The sequence below is a fragment of the Lepus europaeus genome, chromosome 5, assembly GCF_033115175.1.
Source record: "Lepus europaeus isolate LE1 chromosome 5, mLepTim1.pri, whole genome shotgun sequence".
Classification (NCBI taxonomy): domain Eukaryota; kingdom Metazoa; phylum Chordata; class Mammalia; order Lagomorpha; family Leporidae; genus Lepus; species Lepus europaeus.
The window spans coordinates 140,014,328-140,042,175 of NC_084831.1; the positions used below are offsets into that span (position 1 = coordinate 140,014,328).

General features: G+C 59.4%; 2 protein-coding genes across 3 annotated transcripts; one reads left to right on the plus strand and one right to left on the minus strand.

Annotated features, from left to right (window-relative positions):
* Positions 1-50: 50 nt before the first annotated feature.
* Positions 51-8,501, minus strand: ATG9B (autophagy related 9B). The gene is made up of 14 exons (XM_062193799.1): positions 7,952-8,501; positions 7,478-7,521; positions 7,285-7,349; positions 6,939-7,100; positions 5,504-5,645; positions 3,280-4,034; positions 2,978-3,131; positions 2,559-2,738; positions 1,890-2,126; positions 1,542-1,675; positions 1,288-1,384; positions 993-1,116; positions 749-889; positions 51-621 (listed from the first exon to the last, which is right to left on the minus strand). Exons 1-13 carry the CDS (start codon positions 8,499-8,501, stop codon positions 762-764), a joined length of 2,772 nt encoding a protein of 923 aa, XP_062049783.1. The 3' UTR covers positions 51-621; positions 749-761.
* Positions 8,502-10,709: 2,208 nt separating this feature from the next.
* Positions 10,710-26,335, plus strand: ABCB8 (ATP binding cassette subfamily B member 8). Of its 2 annotated transcripts, XM_062192848.1 has the most exons (16): positions 10,710-10,898; positions 14,496-14,808; positions 15,128-15,283; positions 15,365-15,459; positions 15,602-15,707; positions 16,362-16,523; positions 16,642-16,727; positions 16,842-16,939; positions 17,264-17,369; positions 20,613-20,646; positions 20,858-20,994; positions 21,175-21,269; positions 21,431-21,564; positions 22,335-22,482; positions 23,271-23,521; positions 24,108-26,335. In XM_062192848.1, the coding sequence occupies exons 1-16, from the start codon at positions 10,804-10,806 to the stop codon at positions 24,249-24,251; spliced, it is 2,160 nt and encodes a 719-aa protein (XP_062048832.1). In that variant the 5' UTR covers positions 10,710-10,803; the 3' UTR covers positions 24,252-26,335. The 2 variants fall into 2 exon arrangements, with proteins under 2 accessions (XP_062048832.1, XP_062048833.1); XM_062192849.1 differs by lacking the exon at positions 14,496-14,808 and having other exon boundaries at positions 10,740-10,898.
* The last annotated feature ends 1,513 nt before the right edge of the window (positions 26,336-27,848 follow it).

Sequence of the window (27,848 nt, forward strand, 5' to 3'; positions counted from 1 at the left end):
TGACCCACGGTGTCCAGCCAATCGCGGGCAGCTCTGTGCTGTTCCCTTGCTCTTGACTGAGAAAACAGGTGCAGCCCTCAGCCGCAGAGGGGTAGGGGATGCCAAAGACTACGTCCCAAAGAAGTGCTAGGCAGCCAGGAGCAATCTTTACTGCTTGTTTCATACAGGAAGAGGAGCCGCACCCACTTCCTCAGACATCGGCCAGTGCTGAAGTCCAAAAACATCGGCCCTCTCTTTCCACTCCCAAGTCCCCATGGGAACCTGAGGGAGTGGCAGCATGAAGAACCCATTGCCCCCTTCTCTTCCACTTAGTGTGGCCTCTGCCTTCCACCTTGAGGATGCGCAGAGACTTCCCAAGTTCCCACTCCAAGATGGCTGGGCCCCGGGAGAGGCGGCGGGGCGGGTATCTCCTTAGCTCCTCCACGTGGGAACCACCTCTCGGACGTGGGTATCCTCACTCCTACCCTTTCTCTGATCTCTGGGGCGAGCTCCTCACTGACCCCCAGGTCCTTCCCAGTGAAAGCATCCTGGGCCCTCATCAGCCGGGGTCTCTCAAGTTGGCTTGCTGTGCCCTTCCGCGCCACTCCGCGCAGTCTCTTGTGGCTGGAGAAGCCAGGGAACCTGGGGGAGAAGGCTCTTGGTAAGAAGTCCAGGGGTCTGGGTTCCAGAGATGACTTCCCCACCACCCTCAATTCCCACCACTGTCCCCGTCCCTTTTCGCTCCACCCCCTGCATAGGCCACACCGACCTGAGGAGTCTTCTCATTCAGGACTAAGGGCCTGGCCAGGCTCCTTCTGGGTGTCTCCGGTCTCCTGAAACCCTTCGGGGAACAGCTTCCTAGCCCTCTGGGTCCCCCACTGCTGTCTGGGGCTGGAGGCAGGACTGGAGCCTGGTGACAAAAGCCATCAGCTGGGCAGTGCCACGAGGCCCAGGGTCCATCCAGGAGCGCCCTCTGCCCACCCCCCCACACACACACACACACATGTTCCCACCATCACTTGACCAGGATGGCTTTTCCTCATCAGGTGAGGCTGGCTGGGAGGGGCTGGACCAGGGCCGGGATGGGGATGAGGCTTCAGCCTCCCCCCACACTTCCTGCTGTTGCTGCTGATGGAGCTGGATGGGAGGGAGAGGAATGAGGGGCTGCCCCTGCCCCCGGGGGCAAGGCCAAGCCCCCTCCCCAGCTGGGGGCAGAGGGCTTTTACACCTCCTCCTCAAGACTCCAGGCCCCATTTTGTCCACCTGCTTCCTCCCCTCCATGTCCCTTTCTGGCAGCCCTCTGCTCACCTGGTGCAGGTAGATGGCGTGGAGACCCATCTCAGCAGAAGCCAGCTCCGGGAGCTGGGCCAGCTTCTGGCCCCCACTGCCTCCTGGAGACACACAGCTAGAACACAGGGTGTGATAGGTCAAAGGGCAGGTCACCCACGCCCCTGAGGGAGGGCCCCTCCCTCCCAAGTCCCCCTCATTGCCCCAGCTCCCTCCTCCCAGGACATTCAGCCCCTCCCCTGACTTCCCTTGCATCTGGGGCTTCCGCCTCTCACCTGGGGTCCTGGGCGATGCGGGAAATGGAGGCAAGGAGGCTGGCTGTGGCAGCAGCCGGGCACGGGGTTGTGGGACTCAAGTCCCTCGGGGGCAAGAGGGGGTGCACCAAGAGGTTGGCCAGGAAGGCCTCCGGCTGGCAGCAAGAGAAAAGGGGAGACAGAGTCAGAAGAGAAAGAAAGAGAGAGAAGAGAAGAGGCGGTTCAAAGAAGACTGGAGAGCTAGCTGGGTTGGGCCAGCAACCCGGTTAATAGGAAAGGTGAAGGCAGTCAGGAAGGGGGCTGGGGAGGGGGGAATGGAGGGCTTAGGCGCTGGAGAAGATAAAAGAGCAGGCCAGGCCTGGGCCTCACCAGAGGCGAGGTGCAGCTGCTGAGCACTCCCGGGGTGGGAGGGCTGCGAGCCGAGGTGGTGCCCCAGGCAGCCGCATCTTGCTGAACTCGGCCACGAAGCTGCCCGAGGAACTTGGAGCTGTGCCCTGGGGGGCGCCATTGTGGGTGTGCCAGGGAGAACCGCATCAGGGAGAGCTCAGTCTTCCCATCCTCTGCACGCTGAGACAGTGAGGCCTCCGTCTGGCCCTCCGAGAGCCACTGCGAGCAAGGACAGACGCTCAGGACCCTGAGCCCTGCCCCACTTTCCACGGGAAGGAAACGGAAGGCTGTGGAGCAGCACCGGGGGCCAGGGTCAGCTCCGGGGCACAGCTAACCACAGGGCTTCACCCACCTGTGCAGACAGGGTCCCGCGTGCTGGAAGCCGGTGCTGGCTCAGCCCCACCCACTGCCCTGCCCCCTTTCTCAGCCTCTCTGGTACCCTCGGCTCCCATTTCCTGCCATTACCATGGACTGCACTGGCATCATCTCACGTGGGCCTCACGACAAGCCTCCGGAGGACATTGGGCGCAGGAAAGTGAAATGACTTACCCAGAATCACGGGGGGCAAGCGATGGGGCTGGGGCCGGACCAGCTCTGCTTTGGGTGCGGCAAGCCCAGCCCAGCCCTGAGCAGCCGGGGAAGGGCTCTAACCTGAGGATGGCCGTGACGTTTCACATCCATGAGGGCAAAGGAACAGATGTCCCCAACCCCAGCCACGTCCACAGTGAAGTGATGGAAAAAGTCAATAATCTCCAGCGCACGAGGGCGGAACCAGAAGAGCAGAAACAGCGGCGTGAGGAGAGGGGACAGGAGCTCCTCCAGGAGAGAGACCTGGGAAAGCACGGGAGAAGGGGGTAGGGGCTGTGTTAGGGCCCGCGCCAGTCATCAGGATCAAGAGGCACCCAGAGACAGGGCAGAGCAGGAAGCCTCCAACCCAGACACTGCCTCGGCTCCCCAGAGCCAGTCCCAGGCCCCTCGGTCCCGTGCCCTCTCCCACACAGATCCCCCCACACACACACACTCCCACCCTGGGGACTGCGTCGCCTCCTGCGTGTGGGCGCGACCCTCACCGCTCGGTATTGCAAAAGCTGCGCCATCTGCCGGTAGGCGCTGGCCCTGCCGCCAGCGCCTGGCTCCTCCGGAAGGTAGTGCATGTGGGCCAGAGCCGCCTGCAGCAGGAGCTGCGGGGCACGTCCCTGGCACTGCTCTTCGGGAATGAAAGACCTGGGGGGCCAGATCCAGGGTGGGGAAGGGGGGTGCCGTTAGGAGGATGTGGGGGCGGGATTTAGGGTTTGGGGAGAGCGCGGGCGGTGGGCTCCAAATCAGAGAAATGGGCATTCCCGCCACCATCCCGGACACCTGGCCGGCGCACCTCGCCACGGTGGCCGTGACCCCGAGCGCGGTCATGGCGGTGAGCACGTGCTCCACGGCGAGCACGTCTTCGTCGTAGACGGTGAGCACCAGCAGCGCGGCGAAGAGCGCGCCAGCGAAGAAGACGAGCTGGCGGGCCAACAGCGCGCGCAGGGGCGCGGGGGGCGCGGCGGCGCGCAGGAAGGCGGCGGCGGGGCGGTAGGCGCGGGCCAGGCGCGCGCGCAACTCGTGCGGGAGCTCGTTAAAGTGGCGCAGTTGCAGGCGGGCCAGGCGGGACCAGCGGCGCGCCCCGAACGCTCCGGGCTCGCGCCGCAGCAGCTCCACGTGGCTGTAGAAGGCGTACAGCACCTGCCAGGCCAGCACCAGAGGGCTCAGCGCCAGGTTCACGGCGGCCAGCAGCAGCACCGTGCGCCCCCAGCGCGCGGCCAGGGCGCTCCGCTGGTCACTGCGCTTGTAGGCGTCGGGCAGCTCCCAGCCCCCGCGGAAGAGCGAGAAGGGACCCCGGAAGAGGAGCAGGTCGACGTTGAGCGCCAGGCCGCGGCTGAGGAAGGCCGCACTGCCTCCCCAGGGCAGCGGGCAGCGGGCCGGCAGCAAGCCCTTGTTGGCCAGCGCCACTTGGTAGTTGGTGTAGCGCAGAATGCGGTGGTGGACATCCAGCTCGGTCAGCGGCCTCGGCTGCACGCACAGCCCTCCGCTCCTCTGCAGTGCGAGGAGGCGGGACTGCACCTCCGCCCAGGGCACCGAGCTGAGCTCTTCCTAAAGGGACAAGAGGACTGCTGAGCGCCAGTGGCCCCGTTCCCTTCCGCTGTGATACCGAAGCTCCGCCTACAAACCGCCATATAAACTCGCCATAAGCAAAGGTCCACGCCTCGTGGCCCCTCCGCGCCTTTCGCGTTCTGCACTCCCCTAACCCTGCCACTGACGCTTGGTGCGGCTGTGCGTGCTCTTCTGAATCGCTGTCCCCAGCCCTGCCGCTCCTATGGCCATGAGTCATGTGGCACTTCCTGGTGACACCTGCTTAGCAAACTCTCCAGGGGTTCCACCTGGCTTTTCAGCTCCTTGAAGGCAGGGTTGTCCCTTGGGCCCCACCGCCGGTCATGCCACAGACAGAACGGCTGGCAGTTCTAGGGGCGGGCAGTGGAAGGGGAATCTCTCCCTGTTTACAATGTGTCAGCCACAGCTGGACCCAAATCCTCACCACCTTCTGCTTAGGCATGTTTTCAGACTCCCAACCCCAGCCTGCTCCAGGCAGTCTTGCAGTCTGTTACCAGATTAGCCTTTCCAAGACCCTGGCTGGGTCGGCACTCAGGGGTGGGACGCTCCGCCAGACCCCGTCTGGGGGAGCTGCAAACCTCGTTTTAGTCCACTTTTGCCCAGCTCTCCCAGCCCTGGTCAAAGTTCCTCAGGGTCAGCCTCTCCAGCTTAGCCCAATGTCTCCCCTCCCCTGGAAGGAACCGGACAGACAGGAGGGAAAGATGGGAGGAAGAGAAAGAGATGACCGACAGCCTCCTGGGACTGGAGGCTCCTGCTTTCCCTCTCTGGGCTATGCTGGCCTCCGGAGACTCCTCCCCGCTGTGCCTAGCAGTCCCCTCCTGTCTCGTGCACCTTCTAGAACCTCTCCTCTCCCAGTGCAGAAGGTGCTGCACTGGGTGGGGCGGAGCAGGCACTCTGCCGCAGAGCTGCGCTTGAAAGGAGTTTACCTACTGAGCAAGCCGGAGGAGAAGCAAGATGGAGAGGGGAAAGACAGGGCAGAGCCAGATGGGGGCAGTGACGAGGCCAACACAGACGCTGACTGCAGTAGGGGGGGGTCACCCCCACAGGGGTCTTGAGGGCTCAGTTTTAGGCTGGTAGGTCCCTCTTCTCACCTAGGGTCCCCAGATGCCCACTGCTCCCCACACCCACCTTCCTGCCTCGGGGCTCCCATCCAGGCCCAACCCTGGTTCCTCCTGTTCTGGAAATCAGAGGATGATAGCCCTCCCTGTTTACACCACAAGCATGTGACTCTAAGTCACTTTATATGACCCGGCTAAAAAAACCGTGTCCACTAGGGCAAGGATCATGGTTCCTAAGTGGCGACGTTCCGCTCCTGATGTTACTCTGAACCCAGGGCTGGTGCCAATGACACCTCACTCTGCCTGCCCGTTCCCTGCCCCGTCCCCCCCCCCCCGACCTTCTCTGCCACCTCGGCATAGCGCCCCATGCGCAGTCGGCCCTGCCCAGCTCACCGGGGGAATGTGCAGTGCCTCCCTGTAAAACACCTGGATATCCCAGTAGCTGAAGAGGTTGCAGACTGAGCGAAGCAGCTGGAACAGCCAGAAGCCAGCAGCCAGAACCAGGAGGAAGACCAGCAGGGGGCTGGCATGGATCCTGCAGGGGTGGACAAGCAGCCCTGAGGGACGGTTGGGAGCCCCACAGAGAGCAAGGCCTGACTTGGAGACAGATGGCCAGCAGTCGTGGGGAGCAGGCACCAGCTGGCCCTTTAATGGGGTCCACACAGGGGGTCTGCCAAAGAGGCCTTCCCGAGTTCCTGAAAAATCCGAACTTTTTTCAAATCCTACACTTTCTGCTGTTTTCATTTTCATTCTCCCGTGAGTGTGCAGTGGCGTTTTCCATGAAGATGTCACAACGCCCTGACAGCCCATGGAATGTATTCTTGTACAGTCTTAGGTTTTACACTTGTTCTGAACTTTTTTAGAGGATTTATTTATTTATTTATTTATTTATTTATTTGAAAGTTAAAGTTACAAATAGAGAGAGAGAGATCTTCCATCTCTGGTTCACTACCCAGATGGCTGCAATAGCCAGGGCTGAGCCAGGCCAAAGTCAGGAGCCAGGAGCTTCATCTGGGTCTCCCACATGAGTGACAAGGGCCCGAACACTTGGGCCATCTTCTACTGCTTTCCCAGGCCGTTAACATGGGGCTGGATTTGGAAGTGGAGCAGCCAGGACATGAACCTGCACCCCATATGGGATGCTGGCATCTCAGGAAGTGTCTTTACCTGTGACACCACAATGTTGCCCCTTGAGCTCTAATTTCTAATGTATACATTGATAAGTATGACTCTCCTAAAGAAAAGCTCCTCGGGTGCTCAATTTTAAGGGTCTTAAATATATTTACTATAAATTAAATGCAACTTAATTTTAGCTATAAACTAAATACAACTTAAAGTATGTTCAGTGTATTTTTGGCACTGAGACCAACAGCTCTGAGAACCACTTATCAAGACGAAGGGACAGGGGCCAGCATGGTGGTGCAGTGGGCTAAGTTGCCACCTGCGACATCAGCATCCCATATGAGCACCGGTTTGTGTCCTGGCTGCTCTGCCTGCAAACCAGCTCCTTGCTAATGCACCTGGGAAAGCAGCGGAAAATGTCCCAAGTGCCTGGGTCCCTGCCATCCATGTGGGAGACGTGATGGAGTCCCAGGCTCCTGGCTCTGGTTGTGGCCATTTGGGGAGTGAACCAGTAGGATGATCGATCTCTCTCTCTCTCTCTGTCTCTCTCTCCCTCTCTCTCTCTCTCTGCAACTGTGCCTTTCAAATAATTGTTTTTAATCTTCAAAAAAAAATAATCGAGGGACAATTGGGCAAGGGAATCCCATCTGCCCCCCTCTCGTCTCCATGTATGCCTCACCTCTGCCACCCCCAGACAGTCACTCACCTCTGGGCACACTGGGCAGAGGGTAGGATGGCATCCGACAAGGTCACTTTGCTATGGAGTGGCTGAGTTTTTGTATGGTTATTTGGTTGGTTGGCAAACAGAACATCGTAATCCACACAACGGAGAAGGAAGGTCGTGAAGGTGACAATGAAAATGAATTGTCTGGAGGCACAAGGAGGTGCAGAGATCCGGCAGAGATTAGGCCTAGGGCCTCCTCAGGATCTCAGGCCCCAGTCCCAGCCCTGCCCGCCCTGCTGAGCTCTTGGGCCGCTTAGGGAAGAACTGGATTGATGAGTAGCCCATGGATCCTGAGCAGAGAGCTTGGGGCCAGGGATCAGCATCTCACCCCAGCTGAAAGACATCCTCCAGCAGGATGCAGGCGAAGCCATTCCGCTGGTGGTAGCTGTAGATGTGTCGGGCGAGTTAAGAAATAAGCCTGGGCAGAATGGGTCCCCTCTGAGAAAGCCCCTGCCCCAAGGCACCCTCCTGGAGCCTCCCTGCCAAGAAGGTGCCCCTCCGCTGCTCAGCAGGAAGGATATCTTGGTGAAGAAGCTGTCCAGGTTCTGGATATGATGCCAGGAGCCTGGACGCCAAGGGGGAATGTCAGATGTGGCGCTTTCACCACGGTGACAAAGCCTGCTGCCCCCAGAGGCCTGGGCTATACCCAGGAGCCCAGGTCCCCCTCACCACTGCCCCCAGATGCACACGCCCACAGTCACACGCACACACACGTACACTGTCACACATACCTCCCCACTGTCCCCAGATATACACGTACACTCTCACACACACACACGTACACTGTCACACCTCCCCACTGCCCCCTGATGCACACGCCCACAGTCACACACACACTCACGTACACTGTCACACACACCTCCCCTCTGCCCCCAGATGCACACGTACACTCTCTCACACACACACACACGTACACTCTCACACACACCTCGCCACTGCCCCCTGATGCACACACACGTACACTCTCACACACACTCACACACTCTCTGTCTCACCACGGAGCCCTTCGGGCACATGAAGCAGGGGTTGCTGCTCCTCCCCATGGAGGGGTGAGTCCTGGGGTTCTTCAGGATCGCAGTCTTCCAGCCGCTCATAATCCTGCTCTGGAATCAGAGGGCCTATCCGCAGCCCAGGGGGGTCCTGGGGGCACCGGCGCGAGGGCAGGGGAGTGGCCGAGGCCAGGGATGGCGCGGAGTGGGATCCCCAGGAGGGGGTAGCAGAGGTGGGTGTCATTGCAGGCTGTGCCTGTGTTGGGGGGGTGGCTGGGGTGGGGAGGGCACTGTGGCAAGGCTGAGAAGCCCCTGTGCTCTGGAGCACAGGGCAGGGGGGCCCTGGAGCAGACGGGCAGAAGGAGGAGGAGCTTCTTGTATGAGGGGCGGGGGACAGCGAGAAGATGGACATCCTTCCTCCCCCGGGTCCCCGACACGCAGGAGGAGGAGGAGGAGGCAGCAGCGGCAGGGGGAGGAGGGGCACTGACCCGGGCCCCAGGTCTCCCCACCGCCTCAGCCGCCCCCTGCTCCCCCCCCAGCCCATTCGGCTCACCATCAGGCTTCAGCTTCTCCCCGAAGGCTGGAAGGTTGGGAACCTGCTGCCGTGGCCACAGAGGTCTGTGGTGCTGAACAGGGCCCTCGACAAGGACGAGGACGACAACAACAGCACCAGGTGACTCAGTCGGGGCAGGCCTCCGGCGTCCCAGCTCTCAATCACCTGCCTGATCACTCACGCCCCTTCCAGGGCAATCTAGGGCCAAAGCTCTCAAGGGCCTGCCTCCGTGCCTGGGAGGGGCATCAGTTTAAGAGGCAGGAGTTGGCAAGCACATCAAGACAAGACGAGACACATAGCCTCCATCTTCTGGCCTTCAGTAGCTTAAAAGGAGCGAGCAGCAGCTCAGATGAATGCAAAATCCTCCTAAGGTATTGCAGGATCTTGAGGCCAAATGTTAAGTCTTTCACTTCCTACAGTGTTATCTGCCTTCCCCCCAACGCACACACATGGTGATCAACAGGGAAAGAATGAAAATGGGTACATGATCTGTTCATCTGAGGGTGCTAAGGAGAGAAAGAGGGGAGACTGTGTAACTCTGCAGCCAGGTGAGGGGGTACTAAGAGAAAAAGGAAGTGAAGCACAAGGCAGCTCTCTTGGATTTGAAGAGTGGTTGGGGGGAGATTGAGGTAGAAAAGGAGAGGGCTCCTTGGAAGTTCTGGTATGTTAACTTTCTAATCTCCAACCCTCCAAGTCCTGGCCCAATCGCTGAGGCTCCCCAGGGTCATCAGGGCTGCCTGGATGGAGGGATAATGTGAGCACCCAGGGATGAGCCATCGGAGCGCCCTGTTGCCTCAGCCAGGCAGCAGAGGCCCGGGCAGCTGGTGTGGTGGCTTGCCCAACGCCATTCTTGAGGCCCTGAGTCACCACCCATTCCTTGAATACCGACTCAGCCACCAGGTGTCAGGGCCACGGAGGGGTGGGGGGGGGTGAGGCCCAGGGCAGATACAGCAGGTATCCGAGGAATGGAGAGACAGGCACAGTGCTTCCCAGATCCTCCACTGGAGGAATGTGCAGGAATTCAAGGAATTGCCCACAGAACTCAAGTCCACATGTGCCTGCTTTCCTCCTTCCTTGCCTCCTTTCTGAGAGGCCAGTGGACACAGTAGCTCAGGACTTGCATTTGGTTGTTACTGAAGGGGAGGCAGAGCTATAGAAATGAGATCCTGCCATTCTGGAGGTGGCAAAATGGAACTTCACGTTGCAAGGGGGCCTGGGAATCGCCATGATCTTTCTGGGAAATACGTCAAGGTGGGTTCTGGGAGGGGGGCTTTGTCTAGTCTCTCTTCCCTCTCGGCCAATATCACTTAGTATCGTGAATATTCCATCATGCTCACATCAGGAGCCCTCTCCAGAGCGTGGGCTCTCCTCAGCCCAATCCTGGCACATTGTACTGCCTAGTTCCACTCCTGATTCACCTGCTGACAACCTCCCATCCACACCCCTACCCCCGGCCCCAGTGGGCATCTGTTTGGAAGGGAAGGAGCCAGATCACTAAGTCACAGTCCAGTGAGGGAGGCAGCTATGCAAATAAACAAGCACACGGAAGAAGTAAGTGCTAGGCGTAGCAGCCAGCACTGTTCAGTAGGCGCCTTGGGCAAGTAGTCGTGATGGGTGAGGAAGGCATCTGTCCGGTGACAGGGCTGAGGTCATAACTTCATAAACCACAGGACCTCCACACCAACAGTTCTCAGTAGTTGAGAAGTAGGGCGGGGGTATCCACCGCAGGACTTTTTTCAAAAATACACCACCTGGCTGCCATCCCAGGGCTTCCGACATGTCTGGGACAATGGAATGGGTTGCAAACCATGTGCAAGTGTTTTTGGGGAAAAAAAAAAAAACTCCCAGGCTTTTGTTCATTCGTGGCCCCACAGCGGTACATTCCTTGGCGACTCCAGGATATCTATACACCGCCTGCAGTACCCGCAGGAAGATGGCCCGAGGTCAGAGGCCGGCGGGTGACTATGGAAACCCCAGGGTGGAAGGAGGACGCGCCCTGCACACCCTCAAAACGTCACCAGAACCGACCCGGGCACCAGGTGGAAAGCACTGCCCATTCCGGCTCGGCCCCGCCCAGAGCTGGGGGCGGGAGGGCAGGCGATACTCTCCAATCACAGCTCCGAAAGGAGAAAGGCCGACCACGTGTTCTCCAATCACGGCTTGCAATGAGATAGATGCATCTATCCGCCAATCATTGCCGCGGGGCGAAGAGGTTGCCGGGATGGGGGCCGGAGCCAATATGGAGCTCTCAGTGAGATGAGAGTCGAACTGCCGGTGCCGGCGGCTTCATCTTTCTCTCCCCAGCATGTTGGTGCACTTATTTCGGATCGGTATTCGGAACGGCCCTTTCCCAGGCAGACCGCTACTACCCCTCCGTTTCCAGACATTCTCAACTGGCAGGTAAAAGAAAAAAAAGCTACTCGGAGCGGGCCATTGACCGGCCGGCAGGGCGTGGGGCCTGCCGGGAGATGGAGTCCACGGACACGCGCAATGGCTGCTGGGAGTTGTAGGCTAGCCCGACGTGGAGGTGGAATGTCACTCCCTGAGCAGTCAGGCTCAATTATTTATTACGACGCTCGGGGCCCGGCAGGAGGCTCTGCACGTCTGTAGCATTGAGTCGGCTGGAAAGGCGGGACTGTCCAGCTTGGTGACCGCTCCCGGCCCGCACTGCCCGCGCGGGGGCGCCGCTCCCCGCCCCGTCCTCCTGCCTCTTGGAACCGATTTGGTTTGGACAAAAGCTGAGTTAGTGTGGAGACATACGATGCTGGTGGTGCTCCCTCGCTTAAAAGTGAGCCGAAAAGAAATGGCTCCTCGGCAGGGATAGTCAGCCTCATGAGTCGTACGTGTGTTCTTGACAAAACACTGGACAGGAGAGAGGGGCTGGTGGGAAACAGCGACGCTGAAACTCCAACCTGAACGTAAATGCCCGGAGCGACGGGGCTCATTCCCTTCCAGCCCTGCAGGGAGCCCCCGCAGGGCTCTCTCCAAGCGGGTTGACTCGCAGTTTGTGTCCTGAGGGTGAGGGCTGGTGCTGGGAAGTAACCCAGCCGTTCTTGGCAGTGACCAACCCTGCTTAGAGTCCTGGTGTGGAGGGGATGAGAGAAGCTGGAACGTGGCCATGGTAAATTATTAAAAGGTTTGAAAACAGTGCTTAGGGAAGGGTCAGGCTGTTGCTATTACTTGAACCGGAGAGAAACCCAGGAAAAGACACCAAATAATGTTCCATTGTTGGTGCATCCCTTAGTACATTTCAGCAAATCAGGAAATGAGTGTAATGGGTCAGGACCGTTTACAAGTAAATGTGATAGAAATTAAATAGGGAAGGAATTGTTTTGTGAGGCATTTCAGTTCTGTCTTGCACATGTACTGGGTTGCAGTGTAAAATGTATTTCTTAACTGTTGGCCACGAGAAGTCTAAGTATTTGCAAAACACTGCAGTAGCAGAGTCGGGCTGTTCTGTATCGAGAGCGTGCATTCACTCAACAAACATAACCATTTGCTAAGCATCCACTGCCAGGTTCGTGCTGCGTGCTAGCGATAGAAGATTCAGCTTCCCGCCCTTTGGGAAGGTGGCACAGTTAACACAAGACAGCAGAGCGAGCTTCTCTGCGTAAACTCAGGATAGACATAGAGCACAGTGGAAAAGAAGACTCGGGAGCCAGCCAGGCAGAGTGGGGTGAGTGAGGCTTCATGTAGAGGGGGCCAGAGGCACAGGCTTCCCCGAAAGCAAGGGAGGGGTGAGACTGAAGTCTGCGGTTAGAAGGGTCTGGGAATAAGAGTGTGAAAACCTCATGCCATAGTCTTTTGTTCTTTTACGTTTGTTTTTTTTTATTGAATTTGAAAAGCAGGGTAACAGAGAGATCTTCCATCTGCTGGTTCACTCCCCAGATGCCTGCAACAGGCAGGGCTGGGCCAGACTAAAACTGGAACCAGAAACTCCATCTGCATCTCCCATGTGGGTGGCAGGGACCCGAGTACTTGAGCCATGATCTGCTGCCTCCCAGGATGTGCAGGAAGCTGGATCGGAAACAGGGCCGGGAGTGATGGGGGGGAGGGGGGGGCTTGAACCCAGGTGCTCTGATATAGGGCGCAGGCATCCCAAGTGACAGAGTGACAGCTGACAGCTTAACCCACTGTAGCATGCTTGCCCTTTTTTTTTTAAAGGCTTTTCCTCATCATTAATCTTATTTGAATCATTGAGCATGCCACCATACCCTCCTGGCTTGATATAACATCTGCTTCCAACAGGCCTCTCCATAGCCGGTCCTGTTCCCTCCTTCCCACACACACCTGTTCCCCTCCACGGTGGTCTTCAGAATGCAAGTATAATTGTCACACCCCAGCCCGAAAGCCACAAATGGTCTCTGTTGTCCCCTACAGCCCAGATGCTTTCTAAAGACAGGACTGACGGGCCCCTCTCCCAAGCCTCCTGTCTCCTCTCCCTCCTGTGTGGCACTTTCCCGCCATCCTTTCTTGCTGCCTAGGACTCTCTCCCACTCCGTTCCCCACCTGCACCTGCCCAATCCTGTTCACCTTCAGGCTGCGTCTGGAAGGCCTTTCCTGGCTCCCTGGGACACACATGGGGAGTGCCTGCATTTCCCCTCTAACTCTCCCGAGCCTGACCTCCATGAGGGAGGTCTTGGCCACCTCCATACTCCCTGCGTTGGACAGCACAGCTGCCCGTTCATCCCAGTTCTACTGCCTGGAGACAGGTTATTTCCGCTGTCTCAGCTCCATGCAGTTTTTTTCCCATCAGGTAAGTGAAAATGTGCAGGCCCCCTTGTTCCTGGGGCAGCTGGTAGAGAACAGCAGCCTCTCCCTTCTAGGCAGGTCAGGGTCAAGTGCACCCAACCGTGAACTCTGCAAGCCCGTTGCCAGGACAGAGGAGGAACGGGAGCCTCACTCCCAGAGGCCCTCTGCCTACCTGTCAAAGGAGTGCCCGTGGGCCAGCTCCCTGCCAGCATGCCCTCCGGCTCTGGCGTGCACAGACTGGGGACCATCGCTGGCCCTGGCGCTTGGTGCCTCTGCCTGCTCGGCTGGGTGCTGAGAGACGACGTGGGGGGAGGACATGTTGAAGACTTGATCCCACGCTCATTCCTCAGCAGCTTTACGTGTGTGTTTGTCTTGGATACTGAAGTTGCTGCAAAGCGGCCCTGAGAAAACCAGGGTGGAAGGCCTGGAAGATGAGGCATTGCCAAGATCAGGGTTGTGGTGCCGTGGGCTAAACCACCACCTGCCACACTGGCGCCATAAGAGAGAGAGCCGGCCTGAGTCCTGGCTGCTCCAGTTCAGATCCAGTTCCTTGCCTGGGAAGGAAGCAGAAGATGGCCTAAGTAAGTGGACCCCTGCCTGCCCACATCTGAGACCAGGATGAAGTTCCTGGCCCTGGGCTGCAGCCTGGTCCAGACCTCCTAACTGTTGCAGCCATTTGGGGAGTGACCTAGCAGGTGGAAGAAGATCTCTCTCTCTCTCTCTCTCTCTCTCTCTCTCTCTGTTGCTGTGCCTTTCAAATACATAAACCCCCCCCCCCTTTTTTTTTAAGATTTATTTATTTATTTACTTGAAAAAGTTGCACAGAGAGAGAAACACAGGCAGAGAGAGGTCTTCCATCTGCTGGTTCACTCCCCAGTTGGCTGCAATGACTGGAACTGGGCCGATTCAAAGCCAGGAGCCAGGAGCTTCTTTTGGGTCTCGCACATGGGTGCAGGGGCTCAAGGACTTGGGCCATCTTCTACTGCTTTCCCAGGTCATAGCGGAGAGCTGGATTAGAAGTGGAGCAGCCAGGACATGAACCTGTGCCCATATGGGATGCCGGCGCTTCAGGCCAGGGTGTTAACCCGCTATGCCACAGCGCCGGCCCTGAAATACATAAACCTTTAAAAGAAGAAGAGGAAGAAGCGCCACTGTCTAGAAGGCTCAGCCAGAGCTCGGGTGGTGCCCGGGTCAGTTGAAGAACAGCCAGGGCCTCCAGCCATCAACACCATTCTCTCCCTGCAGGTGCTCTGATGGCTGCCATGGCTCCTCCCTCCTCAGGGCGCTGGCCCGGCTGCGGTTCCAGCTCCGGGCCTACCTCCCTCGAGCCCCGCCAGCACCCAGCCGGAGCCCCCCTGCCTGGTGCTGGGTCGGGGGAGCCCTGCTGGGGCCCATGTTGCTGAGCAAGCGTCCACGCCTCTGCCTTGTGGCTCTGTGTGAGGCGGAAGAGGCCCCTCCTGCCCGCTGCACGCCCCGTGTTGTGGAGTCCAGCTTTAACTGGAAGCTCTTCTGGCACTTCCTGCGCCCCCACCTGCTGGTCCTGGGGGCAGCCATTGTGGTGAGGCTTTCTCCACTTGTCCACACTGGGGACAGGGAAGGGCCACGTTCCTGCCTCGCCATGCCTCAGGGGAGACCTTGTGGGAGTAGCAAGGGTGGGCCCCAGGGCTGGGGTGCGAGGGATACCGGAAGAATCTACACAGGACAGCCGGCTTTGCAGGGTGTCGGGGTCCACCTGGGCTGGTGTGTCCACGTGAGCAGCCACACTGTGGACAAAAAAAAAAAAGGCTCAGTAGTGGGAGAGGAAGGGCGGGGTCAGGACTGGGGGAGGGGAAGAGGAGGCTCCCCTTCTTGAAACGTGTGCCCCACCCCCACTCCAGCTGGCACTGGGTGCAGCACTGGTGAATGTTCAGATCCCCCTGCTCCTGGGCCAGCTGGTGGAGATCGTGGCCAAGTACACGAGGGAGCACGTGGGGAGCTTCGTGACGGAGTCCCGGAGTCTCGGCACCCGCTTGCTCGTCCTCTACGGCATCCAGGTATGGCGGGGTGGGAGGGCCTGCGGGCCCGTGAGGGAGGAGCCGCCCGGCTGCCCCTGACTGCGCTGGCCTCTCTCACAGGGACTGCTGACTTTCGGGTACCTGGTGCTGCTGTCCCACATTGGTGAGCGTATGGCTGTGGACATGAGGAGGGCTCTCTTCAGCTCTCTGCTCCGGTACTGCCAGCTGCAGGGTGCAGGGCAGGGGTGACTGATGAGCCCCAGAAGGGGTCTTCGGGAGGATCTGGGGGTTGGGCTTCACCCTGAAGTAGCGTCTCCCTTTTCTCATCTACCCGCTGCTCCCATATCCCACCCCCAGGCAAGACATTGCTTTCTTTGATGCTAAAAAGACAGGGCAGCTGGTGAGCCGATTGACGACTGACGTGCAGGAGTTCAAGTCATCCTTCAAGCTTGTCATCTCCCAGGTTAGTGGCCCTGAGCCTCCCCGATAGGTGTGCACGCAGCCCTGCCCTGCCCTGGCCTGGCTCTGACATCGGGCCCAGAGCCAAGGCCCAGCCTGTGAAGGAGGTGGGTGAGGGAGCTTGGATGCTCATGGGAGGGAGGTGCTAAGGTAGCATTCGGGTTCAGGGCAGGATGCCACCTCTGTGAGGCCTTCCCAAGCCCTCAGACCAGCCTTTCCCGGCACAAGCGGACCCACTTGGCCTGCCTCGTCCCCTGAGTGCCTGGATTGCCTACAAGTGTTGAGCTCATGCCGTGGCTCTGTCGTCTGGCGTCCTCCCCTCATCCACCCCCACCATCGCCGAGGCCACTGGTTCCGCCAGACCCTGCTCCAAGTGGCCACTGTGTGTGATCCCCGCCTCGGTTCCTGTAGGTTCAATTTCTAGCAGAGAAAGGGCAGCAAACTTGGGGTTGCCCAGGGGAATGATGCTGTGGTCCCCATTCTCAGCCACTTTGTGCCTGCTGGTGGTTGGACCCTAGCTGGCCAAGAAGAGGTCACATTGTGACCCGTGACTGCCGCTTGGCCTCCAGGATACAGACTTGTGGCCTGCGCCTGTGAATGCAGGGCTGTAGCCAGCTGACCCTCGGCAGAGTCCCCATGTCCTTTTCCTCCTGCCCAGGGGCTGCGCAGCTGCACCCAGGTGGCTGGCTGCCTGGTGTCCCTGTCCATGCTGTCCCCACGCCTCACACTGCTGCTGATGGTAGCCACACCTGCCCTGATGGGAGTGGGCACCCTGATGGGCTCGGGTCTCCGGAAGTTGTCTCGCCAGTGTCAGGAGCAGGTACTGGAGTTTTGGGCTGTCTTCCGTGTCCCCTCCCTTACCTCTGCCCAGCCCTTCCCCCACCCCCGTCACTACTCCTGTCTCCATCCTGGCCCCCTGTTTCCTGGGCTCCTTGCAGATTGCCAGAGCAACAGGTGTAGCAGATGAGGCCTTGGGCAATGTTCGGACTGTGCGGGCCTTCGCCATGGAGCAGCGGGAAGAGGAGTGAGTCCTGGGAGGGACGAAGTACAGAGTGGGGACGCGTGCTCCACACTCCCCACCGCCCTGCACACCAGCCCAGCCGCTTCCTGATCACGGGGCCGGCCTCTGTCTCCCCAGACGCTATGGAGCAGAGCTGGACGCGTGCCGCTGCAAGGCAGAGGAGCTGGGCAGGGGCATCGCCTTGTTCCAAGGGCTTTCCAACATCGCGTTCAACTGTGAGTGAGCGAGTCCTTGCCTGGGAGGCCCCGGGTTCACGGGCTGGGGAGAAGACAGGTGAGGGGCGGCTCTCCACCCACCACAGCCCCTCAGACACTGCCAGGCGCCCTGGCTGTACGGGCAACGCTGCAGCTGTGCTCAGCAGGAAGCCAGGCAGGTGCTTCTTAAATGAGGAAACCAAGGCTGAGACCATTCAAGAACTCGCCAGAACTCGCCGGTGGCTGGTGGCAGAGCAGGCCTGGGACTGCAGACCAACAGAGGCCAGGGCTCTTTCCTCGGCTGTCACCGCTTCTTCCCTCACCCACGTCCCTGTCCCCTTGCAGGTATGGTCCTGGGCACCCTGTTTATTGGGGGCTCCCTAGTGGCTGGACAGCAGCTGACAGGGGGAGACCTCATGTCCTTCCTGGTGGCCTCTCAGACGGTGCAGAGGTAAGTGGAGCCCCCTGTTACCCTCCAGAGCCCTGCTGAGTTAGGGGACTGCTGCCCGGCCCCAGTCCTGCCCTGCTGCCCCAGGGGAGCACAGGAATTGGGGAGAGAGCCCCTCAGGACTTCGACCAAGCCCCAGGCTGAGTCACTGAGCCACACGCTCAGGAATGTAGTCATCATCTTCCAGACAGCCCACAAGTTTCCTTGACAGGCCTTTTTTTTTTTTTTTTTTTTTTTTAATTGTGGTAAAATTTACCATTCTGGCCGTTTTTCAGGGGACACTTGAGTAGCATAAGGAGCCCAACGTTGTGCAGCCGGCACCACCGTCCCCCTCCAGAACCCTTTGCATCCCACAAAAGTACAGCCGTCCCCAGTGAACGCTGGTCCCACCCCCTCCCCCCGCAGCCCCTGGCTGCCACCCCTGTACTCTGTGAGTTTGACCACTCTAGGGCGCTCATACCCTGGGAGTCACATGCTGCTTGTCCTCCTGTCTCTTCTCCAAGTTCCTCCACTTCAAGGGTCAGACTTTCCTTCCTCTAAGGCCCAAGAGCATCCGTGTATGCGTGCACTGTCCTTGTCAAACCTTTTTTTTTTTAATATGCCATATTCCCCTTTTTTATTTTATTTTATTATTTATTTATCTATTTAGTTATTTATTTAAAAGGCAGAGGGAGGGAGAGATATAGAGATCTTCCATCTGCTAGTTCATTCCCCAAATGACTGCAACAGCTTGGGCTGGGGCTGGGGCTGGGACTGGGCCAGGCAGAAGCCAGGAGCCTGGAACTCTATCCAGGTCTCCCAAATACTTGGGCCATCTCCTGCTGCCTCCCCAGGCACATTAGCAGGAAGCTGTATCATAAGTGGGGCAGTCGGGACTCCAACTGGTGCTCTAATTTACGATGCCCAGGCAGTGGCTTAACCTGCTGTGCCACAATGCTGGCCCACTTGTCAGGCTTTAAGAGCTGCCCCCTCACCTGCTGCCTGACCATTTCCAGGGATGAGAGGTGGACCCTCGCCCCTGAAAATCCCACCGTTGTAGCTTACTCTTGTTCACTGGGCCAAGACTACCTGCTCTGCCAGGCCTCATCTCTGATCCGGGGCAGCCAGGGCCCTCAGCTGCCTTTGCCATAGCTCAGCCCAGACACCACCACCTCCCCTTCCTGTTCCAAGCTCAACACTAGCAGTTCCTACTGTTTTCCAGCTTTGCTCCCCCTATGCACACCCCAAGTATATCAAAATACTACAACATAAATATATGTTAGGATAAATAATTAAAGAGTGAAAGTGCCGTAATAAATAATTAAAGAGTGAAGACCAGTGCTACTAGCAGCCGCGTCAGGAAAACGACATTGCTTCGTGCCTGCCCCCTGCCCACTGGTCTGCTGTCCCCCTGGAGGTGACACTGCTGACCCCTGCCGCACATGGCCCTGCCCCGCCTCCCTGCTCACCGCCAGTGAAGGGCAGTTCTTCCCCGTTGGGCTTAATGGCCACGTAACGTGGGACTAGCCCTGTGAGGGCAGGTAGGACATGCCCTTGCTCACCAAGACAGAGGAATGCCCTTGACCGGCCCAGAGCCAGGATTGCGCTCCCTTGTGCAGCTACAGGAACAGCATCCTCGCCCTGTTTCTGCTGGGTGCTCCTTGATGAGGACATGGGTGGATCCGCCCATCCCAGGCAGCCTCCTCCTCCCTCTTCTGGCCCAGAAACTATTCCCGGGTAGCTCGGGGATCCAGGTGCTCGGACTTTGGTCAAGAAGGGACTTGGATGTCCCCTCTGAGGCCCTCACCCTCCCTACCCCTGGAGCTGGCCCACTTTCTGAGCTCCAGCCTCTCTGAGCAGGGAGAGCTTTCTGGTCCTGGGGAATCATTGGTTCCTTGAGCAGCCTTGGGCCTGCTGCCTCAGGCCCTGTCTTCCCTTTATGGCCTGAGGACAGGCCCTGCTTGCCCCTCTACACCCCATTAGCTGCTTATCAGCACCTTTCAGATGCAGGAGTGCCCAGAGAACCACAGGTCAGCGCAGGGGACATGGTCAGTGCTGGGGGCCAGCCAGCTGAGGCCGGAGGAGGAAGGGGCAGGACAGCCCTGCCCCGCTGGAGGCAGCCTCACCCTGTGGACCCCCTTCTGAGTGTTTATTCTTGTCCACAGCGCAGGGGCCGGGCTGCCTCATCAGGATTCAGGGCCGGGCCCCACCTCGGGAGGGCTCTCTGAGCAGGGTCTCACACACAGATGCGTCATGTGCATCTTGGATTTCAGCCGCTGCCTGGCCCCTTTGCCAGCCCCTAATGGCTTCCAGATCTACGAGAACGTTCCCCTTCTCAGCAAGAGAGATCTCGCTGGCGTGGCCCTTCTCTGCCTGCCGGCCCCCTCCCGTCCCAGGGCAAGTGCTCAGGGCTCTGAGCTGCCACAGCCATTTCCTTGCAGGCTCCAGGGCTCTTCCCACCACCCCCAACCCGACCCCGGTGCTGGAAGAAGTGAGTCCTGCAGGCCAAGGATGTGGGAACCAGTGTTTCCTCCTCTTAAAGAGAGAGGACCCCGCGTACAGTGGCAGGCAGACACTGTCGGGGTGGCCAGGCCAGTCGGTGACCAGTGACTAAGACCTGGTTGACTCATCTCCCTCCCAAGCCTCGCAGCGGCTGATCAACCACATCCCCAGCCCTGCTGTGACCAGGGAGATGACCCACTGTCTAGACAGATAAACACACATACACACCCATTGCATGCACTTAACACACACCTCCAGGGCAGGCCACGGTGAACGTGCTTGCAGACTTTTGTTTTGGGGTCTCCAGCGTTCCTTGCAGCCCTTGTTTTCTTTCCCTGAAATGATGCGACACCCGTGTTTTTCACTTTAATTTGAGCGTAAGCCATCGCTTCCCCAAGAGTCTAGCCAATGCCGGACAACACCCTGCTAGGCCTAGCTGCTTCTGCTAGCTCCCAGGCCGGAGCCCTGTGGACAACACCGCGTCTGCATCACCAGGGCTGAAGTGGGAGGGTCATGGGGTTAACTGTGCATGATGTCACCCCTGCACAGGTGAGCGGAGGGCACCTGCCAAGGTCTCGGGTCTTCCAGCCACATCCTTGTCCTCCTCCGGGGTCCGGGGTCGACCGAAGGGCAGGTGTCATTCTGCAGTCGGTGAGGGGCTGAGGCTGAGTCGTGGCTGTAGCCTACAGTCTGCAGTCACCTGTCTCCTGCAGCGCGGGGTCCCTCCCCTTCTCACTGCCTCTTGTCACCTCCTCTACCCCACAGGTCCATGGCCAACATCTCTATCCTGTTTGGTCAGGTAAGCAGGGGTTGTGTGAAGGTGAGGGCGCTGGCTGTGACTGGCTGTGAGACAGCAGGAGGAGCAGTGGGTAACCGAGCCCCAGGGCCACAGCCCGGCCCCAATGGGGGCTCAGAAAGTGCTGTGAGTTCCCCCCGCCAGCACCCAGCGGCTCACGTCCCTAGGAGCCCCCGCTTCCTCCTCACTTCCCACTTTGACTTCCCTCCCCCAGGTGGTGCGAGGGCTCAGTGCAGGCACCCGTGTCTTTGAGTACATGGCCCTGCACCCCTGCATCCCGCTGTCTGGGGGCTGCAGCATCCCCAGGGAGCAGCTGCGCGGCTCCGTCACGTTTCAGAATGTCTGCTTCAGGTCAGCGTCTGTGAGCGGGGCGGGGCTGGGCCTTTGTGGGCTGAGGACTGGAAGGGAGCTGGGTGGGGAGAGTGGCCTCCTGCCCCCCGCCCCATAAAGGAACTACCTCGGAGGGACGAGGTCCATGAGGGCCCAGAAGCCTCGTCTGACTGGGGGCGCGGGGTCTCTTGGCTCCTCCAGTTACCCCTGCCGTCCCGGCTTCGAAGTGCTCAGAGACTTCACCCTGACGCTGCCCCCCGGCAAGATCGTGGCCCTCGTGGGCCAGTCTGGGGGAGGTAAGGGGGAGCCCCCTACCCTCTGGCTCGCTTTCCTCAGATAGCCACTCAGCAAGGCTGGAACGTGAGCCAGGGCTGGGGGTGGAGGGGGGGTGGGGGTGGGGGTACTGTCTTCCCTGGGGCGGTCCCCAAAACCCTGCCTCCCTCACACAACTCTCCAGGAAAGACCACTGTGGCTTCCCTGCTGGAGCGCTTCTACGACCCCACGGCCGGCATGGTGATGCTGGACGGGAGGGACCTGCGCACGCTGGATCCCTCCTGGCTCCGGGGCCAGGTTGTCGGCTTCATCAGCCAGGTACGTGGCCCAAGGCCCGTGGCACATGGGGCAGGGCTGCCCTCACCCACCTCCTTCCCCCGGGCCTTGCTCTTCTCAGTCCCCAGGGGCCTTGTCCGTCCTTCCCAGCCCTGTCCTGCTGCTCTCAGCAGGCCTCTGGCCTTCCTCACCGCTCCTGGCTGCTGTCGGGGTTGGAGGCCCCGTCTCGGGCCAGCTGTAGCTCCAAGGGCAAGAACGCTTTTTTCTGTTACAGCAGTTTTGGCAGCTGGGTGCTTTAGGATCCCTGGGGTTCTCTTTGAAGGCTATGGCATCCAGAAAGTCGAGAGAAGCCCACAGCTGTGGGGCCAGGACTGCTGGTGACCACTGTCCACCCAGGGCCCAGCCTGCAGCACCGAGCCTCCAGCCCCCTTTCCGTCTCCTTGCAAGGGGCCCCTCTTCCCTCTGTGCACCCTGGAGTAGAGGTCACGGTTACGGCTCAAGGGATGGCCACGCACCAAACCCTCCTCCATGGCTCTGTTGGGCCAGCTGGCCTTGCCGTCCCGGCCGCCTCCTCGCCTGCCCTCCTCCTGAGGAATCTAGGCCCTTGGTGAGAGGTCACCTCTCCTTCCCTATCAGGGGTCACGCTGTGTCTCTGCCGTTCTCTGACTTTAGACTTCGGATTCTCCCTAGGATCCCTGCAGGGGGTCTTACTTTGATCCAGCCCGGGGTGGGGATCGCCTGCTGTGCAAGGCAGCCCCTCGAGGGAACGTTTCCTGTGGGCTCATCTCTATGCCCCCCCACTCCCACCCCAGGAGCCAGTCCTGTTTGGAACATCCATCATGGAGAACATCCGTTTTGGGAAGCTGGATGCTTCTGATGAAGAGGTGTATGCGGCCGCGCGGGAGGCCAACGCCCATGAGTTCATCAGCAGCTTCCCCGAGGGCTACCACACCATTGTGGGTGAGTTCCAGGGACGGAGCCCTGCCCGGTCTGCAAGGCCTGAGAGGGGAGACAGGGGAGACGGGTACGGCGCAAGCAGTGGGTGGTTCCCTGAGACTGAGGGAGCAGCGGCAGCTGGGGAGAGACGCTGATCATTCAGGGCGGACCACAGCTCTGGCCAGGAGAGACTAGAGATGGGGCTCTGTGGGGATGGGGTGGGGGTCACAGCCCACGTGTGTTCACACTGCTCTGGTTCTGCACGCTCCTGCCTGGCCGGGGAGCTCGGCCACACCTCTCTTAAGTTGCATTCTCCTTGTACCTCTGATCCCAGCTCACTCCCTGCTCATCAGGGGCTTCCCAGGGCTGCCCCCTACCCCCTGTCACTGGCCTGTGACCCTGGCATCGCCTTGAGGTTCTTTTGTGGCTCCCAGGCTATTATGGTCTGCTGTCCTGCGTGGTGGGCTTCACATCCCACCATACCTGGGGTCACTGCGCTGTGGGAGCCCATGGCTGGGTGCAGGCCAGTACTTTTCCCAGTGGAGACCTAGGAGGCCAGGAAGGTGGCTGGGGCTGCAGGCACAGGGCAGGGAGCAGCCGTGCTGGCTCTGAGGTCAGCCGTGGCAAGGGCAATTGGTGACACACTGTGTTGTGTGAGTTGTGCCCTGACTTGCGCAGGTCTGGGACTGGGGACTGATGGGCGTCGCCCCACCCCCAGAGATGCAGGACCTGTGGGCACTCGGGAAGGATCTGTGCCCCTTGGCAGCCCTTATGATCCCTTCAGACCCCTGTCCTATCCCCTTCCTCCTCAGGTGAGCGGGGCACAACCCTGTCTGGTGGCCAGAAGCAGCGCCTGGCCATCGCCCGTGCCCTCATCAAGCAGCCCACGGTGCTGATCCTGGACGAGGCCACCAGTGCACTGGACGCAGAGTCCGAGAGGGTGGTGCAGGAGGCGCTGGACCGGGCCAGCGCTGGCCGCACCGTGCTGGTCATTGCCCACAGGCTCAGCACTGTACGTGCGGCCCACCGCATCGTCGTCATGGCCAAGGGCCGTGTCTGGGAGGTCAGTCCAGGTCTGGGTTCTGGAGGGTTTCGGCATGAGCAGTGGAACAGGCAGCTCAGCTGAGCTCTGGGAGCGTCCAGCCTGGCCTCAGGGCTAGCCCCGGGTTCTCGGGGCCTTGGTTTCTTCTTTCTCCTGGGGTAGGAGAGCTACACCATCGGCTCCCAGGCCCCAGGACAAAAGTACGTGGGGCTGGGGCCCGGAGCGGAGCTGGCCGCCCAGGGGCTGCGGTGCCTATGCGGCAGCACCAGGAACCCTGACAAGCGACCAGGGAGGAGCAGCACCTCAGACACTGGGCTTGACCCCAGCCTCCAGCCACAGGGGCTCTGGGTTCTGAGTTGCAGCTCTGGGTTCTGCAGGGCAGATGGGAAGAAGTAGATGTTCTCTCAAAGTGCAGTAGGCAGGATGGTGGCACTACCACACTGTGCCAATGGCAGTTCTTTCCTGCTTGGACGCTTCCCAGAGTGTCTGCCAAACGGACACTGGCTCAAGAGACTGAGAGCCCAGCGGCTGATGGAGCGCAGCCCTCCCAGGGCTCTGAACTCGGTGCTGTTGGGGTGACCTTCTGCCCCTCCCTCCCGTCTTTCAGGCTGGGACCCATGAAGAGCTCCTGAAGAAAGGCGGGCTCTACGCAGAGCTCATCCGGAGACAGGCCCTGGATGCCCCGCTGGCGTCGGCCTCACCTCTGGGAGGGAAGCCCAAAGACCCCCGGAGCCACCAGCACAAGTTCTGAGCATGGCTCTGTAGGTCTGGTTGCTGCCAAGCCTCAGAGCCAGGGCTGGCGCTCAGATGGGGAGACTTGGATGGGGACTGAGCCCCAGGACACGAAGGGTGGCTCCCGTGGCTCCCATGCTGACGATAGAGCCTGGGCCCAGCTGCAGGACTCAGGGAGGCTGCGATTGCTCCCGTGCACCCTTGACCTTGCTCTCGGGCTGCCTGCCTCCGGCCAGAGCACCAGAGCCTGCCACCATCTGTGGACTGCGTGTGGGTCAATGCGGAAGTCCACAAGAGACCCTGTGTTCCATTCTCTCCCTTGGTTCACACCCTCCCTAAGCCTGTACTCTGCAGCCTCAAGTTGTCGAGGCCCCCAGCCAGAGGCCTGGGAGCGCAGACCCCCGCTAGGGCCCACCTCCGCAGACTGCAACTGACCCCCCCAACACTCCTGTTTCCGTCCTGCTCCTCTGGACCCTGGGACAAGGAGCCCTCCCCCAGCCCACCCTCCAGACAGCCTCCCTTCCCGCTCCCTGCTCCATTCCCATAGTCCTGATGTCTAAATTGCGCCTCCTCACCCCTCCTCCAATGAGATGCCTGATGGGGCAGAGAGGCAGAGTGCCTGTGGTCCATCCCACAAGAAGCACCCAGCCTGCGCAGCCGTCTCCTGCTACCCCTGCCCTGTGCACCTGCCCTGTGCAAGCCTCCCTCTACACTGTGAACACTTGGCTCCGAAGGAGATGGGAGGGACCAGACGTGCACGCACACACAGCTCTCAGCTGGGGAAGCCACAAAACCAACAAGTCAGAAGCAATAGGGAGCAGTTAATGCAAGATACGATGTGAAAGTAATCTGAGAAAGAACAGGGACGCTCAAGAAGGCGGCGGGACCGGCCCCACCAGGCTGCCAAAGTGAAGTGAGCCTAGGGCCCCGAAGCTGTGAATGACCTCCAGGCATCTAAGAGACCTGGAAAGGCACAGGAGAAGGGCCCTTAGGCTGGGCCGGCGCCCCAGGGCTGGGGAGCCATAGGGATGCACTGGCCCTCCTCACCTACTCCTACCTTAGTGTGTCCACAGTGCTTCCCACCGAACCCTCCCCTGCCGTGTCCACGGAGCTCTGCTCTGTAGGATGTGGGAGGAGGAGGTGCCAGTGCTACACTGTCCCAGCCAGCTAAGCATTTTGAACTTACCCTGTGGCCATCTTTCAGGGGCGGTGGCGGCTGCTGGGAGGCCAGCCTGGAAGAAGTAGCAGTGACTCCCGGCAGCGCAGGGGCCAGGGAGGGACTCAGCTTCTTGTGGGTATGGCTCACGGCCAGATGGCTACTTTTGCTACAAGCTGCCCAAAAACTCCAGGGTCACACCCGCCCTGAGGTTGCATATCTGGGCAGCGGTGGCCCCGAGGAGCAGAACTTGGGGCTGGCTTTGGCCTGCTTGGCCACTAAACCATTCCCTAGTGCAGTGCAGAGCGGGACCTCAGCTTCCTGGCAAGTTCCCACCGTCCCACCCCTCTGTCCTCGGGCAGCCAGCCAAGGCCCAAACTGCGCAGGGCGCCTTCTGACACCAGATTCTTGGTCTCTCCTTACAGCTTCAGGGTAGCTTCTGTGAATCTGGCCCTCCCCCCTCCCCCGCCCACTAGGGAAGTAGTGAAACCCACGGCCAGTCAAGCTTGTCCCACTAAGCTGCCTGTACGCCCTCCCCGAAACCCTACCTCGACCTTGGCGCCCCAGCTGCTCAGAGATGAGCAGCCTGGCTGTTGTTGGCCTTGGAAGCCTGTTCTGAACGTTTAAATGAGATGATCTACAGTCGAGTGCTTACAGATCGCAACGCTACAGCCTCGCCTTGGTGCTGCAAAGGATAGCATTCACCCGTCTCTTCGAGCGTTTCTGAGGGGGGCACGTACCGCCTGCCACCGAAAGGGTCCTGCGCTTGTGCAGCTCTCGGTCTGCTCGGGGCCAGGCAGCTGGGGCAGGTGTGGTCCTGTGTGCCTGGTGGGACTGTTTCCTGCCCCTTACAGCCAGCAGCCAGAGCGACCATGGCAGCATCCAATGCTTTTTGGGCAGAGATGGGATAGAAATAAATTTCGGTAATAAACTGATGGATGACGTGAGCCTGCTTTCTCTCAGATTGGCGGGGAGATGTTGCCCATTTGCCAGGTACATGGGGGTAGAACAGACGCAACCGACGCAAAGCTTGACAAGGACCAGGCTCTGCAGTCCTTGGTGCAGGCACAGCCCCCTGCTCCTGCCCTGTGACACGGGCCCCTCACCCTGCCCAGGCCTGCCGACGGCACTTCTCATCTGTGGGTCCTCCCCTAGCCCACACCACCCCCATCCCACCCTCTCTGGATCAACGTGAATTCTCCCTCTTGAGGCTGGCTTTCGCCATGCTAGTGCAGTGGCCAGGGCGCCCTGAGCTGGCTCAGGGACACGGTGACTACCCCTTTAGAAAAGCCCTGGGGGGTGTGGCATAGCAGTTGGTCCTCTGCCTGCAGCACCAGCGTCCCATGTGGGTGTTGGTTTGAATCCCGGTTGCTGTACTTCCAATCCAGCTCCCTCCTGATGGCCTGGGAAAGCAGTGGAGAGCAGCCGAAGTGCTTGGGCCCCTGCACCCACGTGGGAGACCCAGAGGAAGCTCCTAGCTCCTGGTTTTGGATTGGCCCGGCTATGGCTCTGGTGGCCATTTGGAGAGTGAACCACTGGATGGATGTCTCTCCTTTCTCTCTCTCTTTCTAACTCTGCCTCTCAAATTAATAAATCTTTAAAAAGAAAGAAAAGCCCTGAACAGAACAGGTCCACTTCCACCTTGCTGGTGGGAGTGCAAATGGCCTGACTTGGAATTTCGGGTCAACTATCACATTTCCAACTCAGCGGCCTCTTGACCCAGGAGTCGACATCCATGCCATGGTATTGACAGCAACACTGCAACAGACTGGAAACCCCCAGCATTCAGCAGGGGAATGGTTAAATAAACTGTGATACCTCCACATAATGCAATGGGATGCGGCCACTTAGAAAAGAAGGGCGTTGTGCATGGTAAACTGAGCCATCACTTGGGGTCCCACCACCCAGCTCCCTGCTAATGTGCCTGGAGGACAGCAGGTGATGGCCCAAGGGCTTGGGTCCCTGCTACCCATGTGGGATACTGGGATGGGGTTCCTGGCTCCAGGCTATGGCCTGGCCCAGCCCCGGCTGTTGGAAAAATTCTGTGTGTGTGTGTGAGAGAGAGAGAGAGAGACAGACAGACAGAGACAGACAGAGAGAGAATGTCTGACATTGAAATACATAAAACTTTGTTTAAAAAGATGTTTTCTAGGTAGTGGATACTGCATGGTCTCCAGAGTATTCTCTTTTAAATGCAAAGAGTAAGATGCAAAATCATACGGTACCCATGAAAACTGGGAGGATGGCAGGTGGGACACCCATGTTACCTGGAGGTGAAAGGTGGGGTCCATGTTAGACTTGGGGTGGCACATAGGGTACCCATGTTACTTGGGGAGTGGCAGGTAAGCCCACAGTCAGGGCGGTAGATAGCAGCCTCCTAGCAGGCCAGTGTGGGGAGGTGGGATCTGACTCCTTATGGGGGGGCACTCAAAGAAAACGTGCTGGTTGGGGGACTTGAGA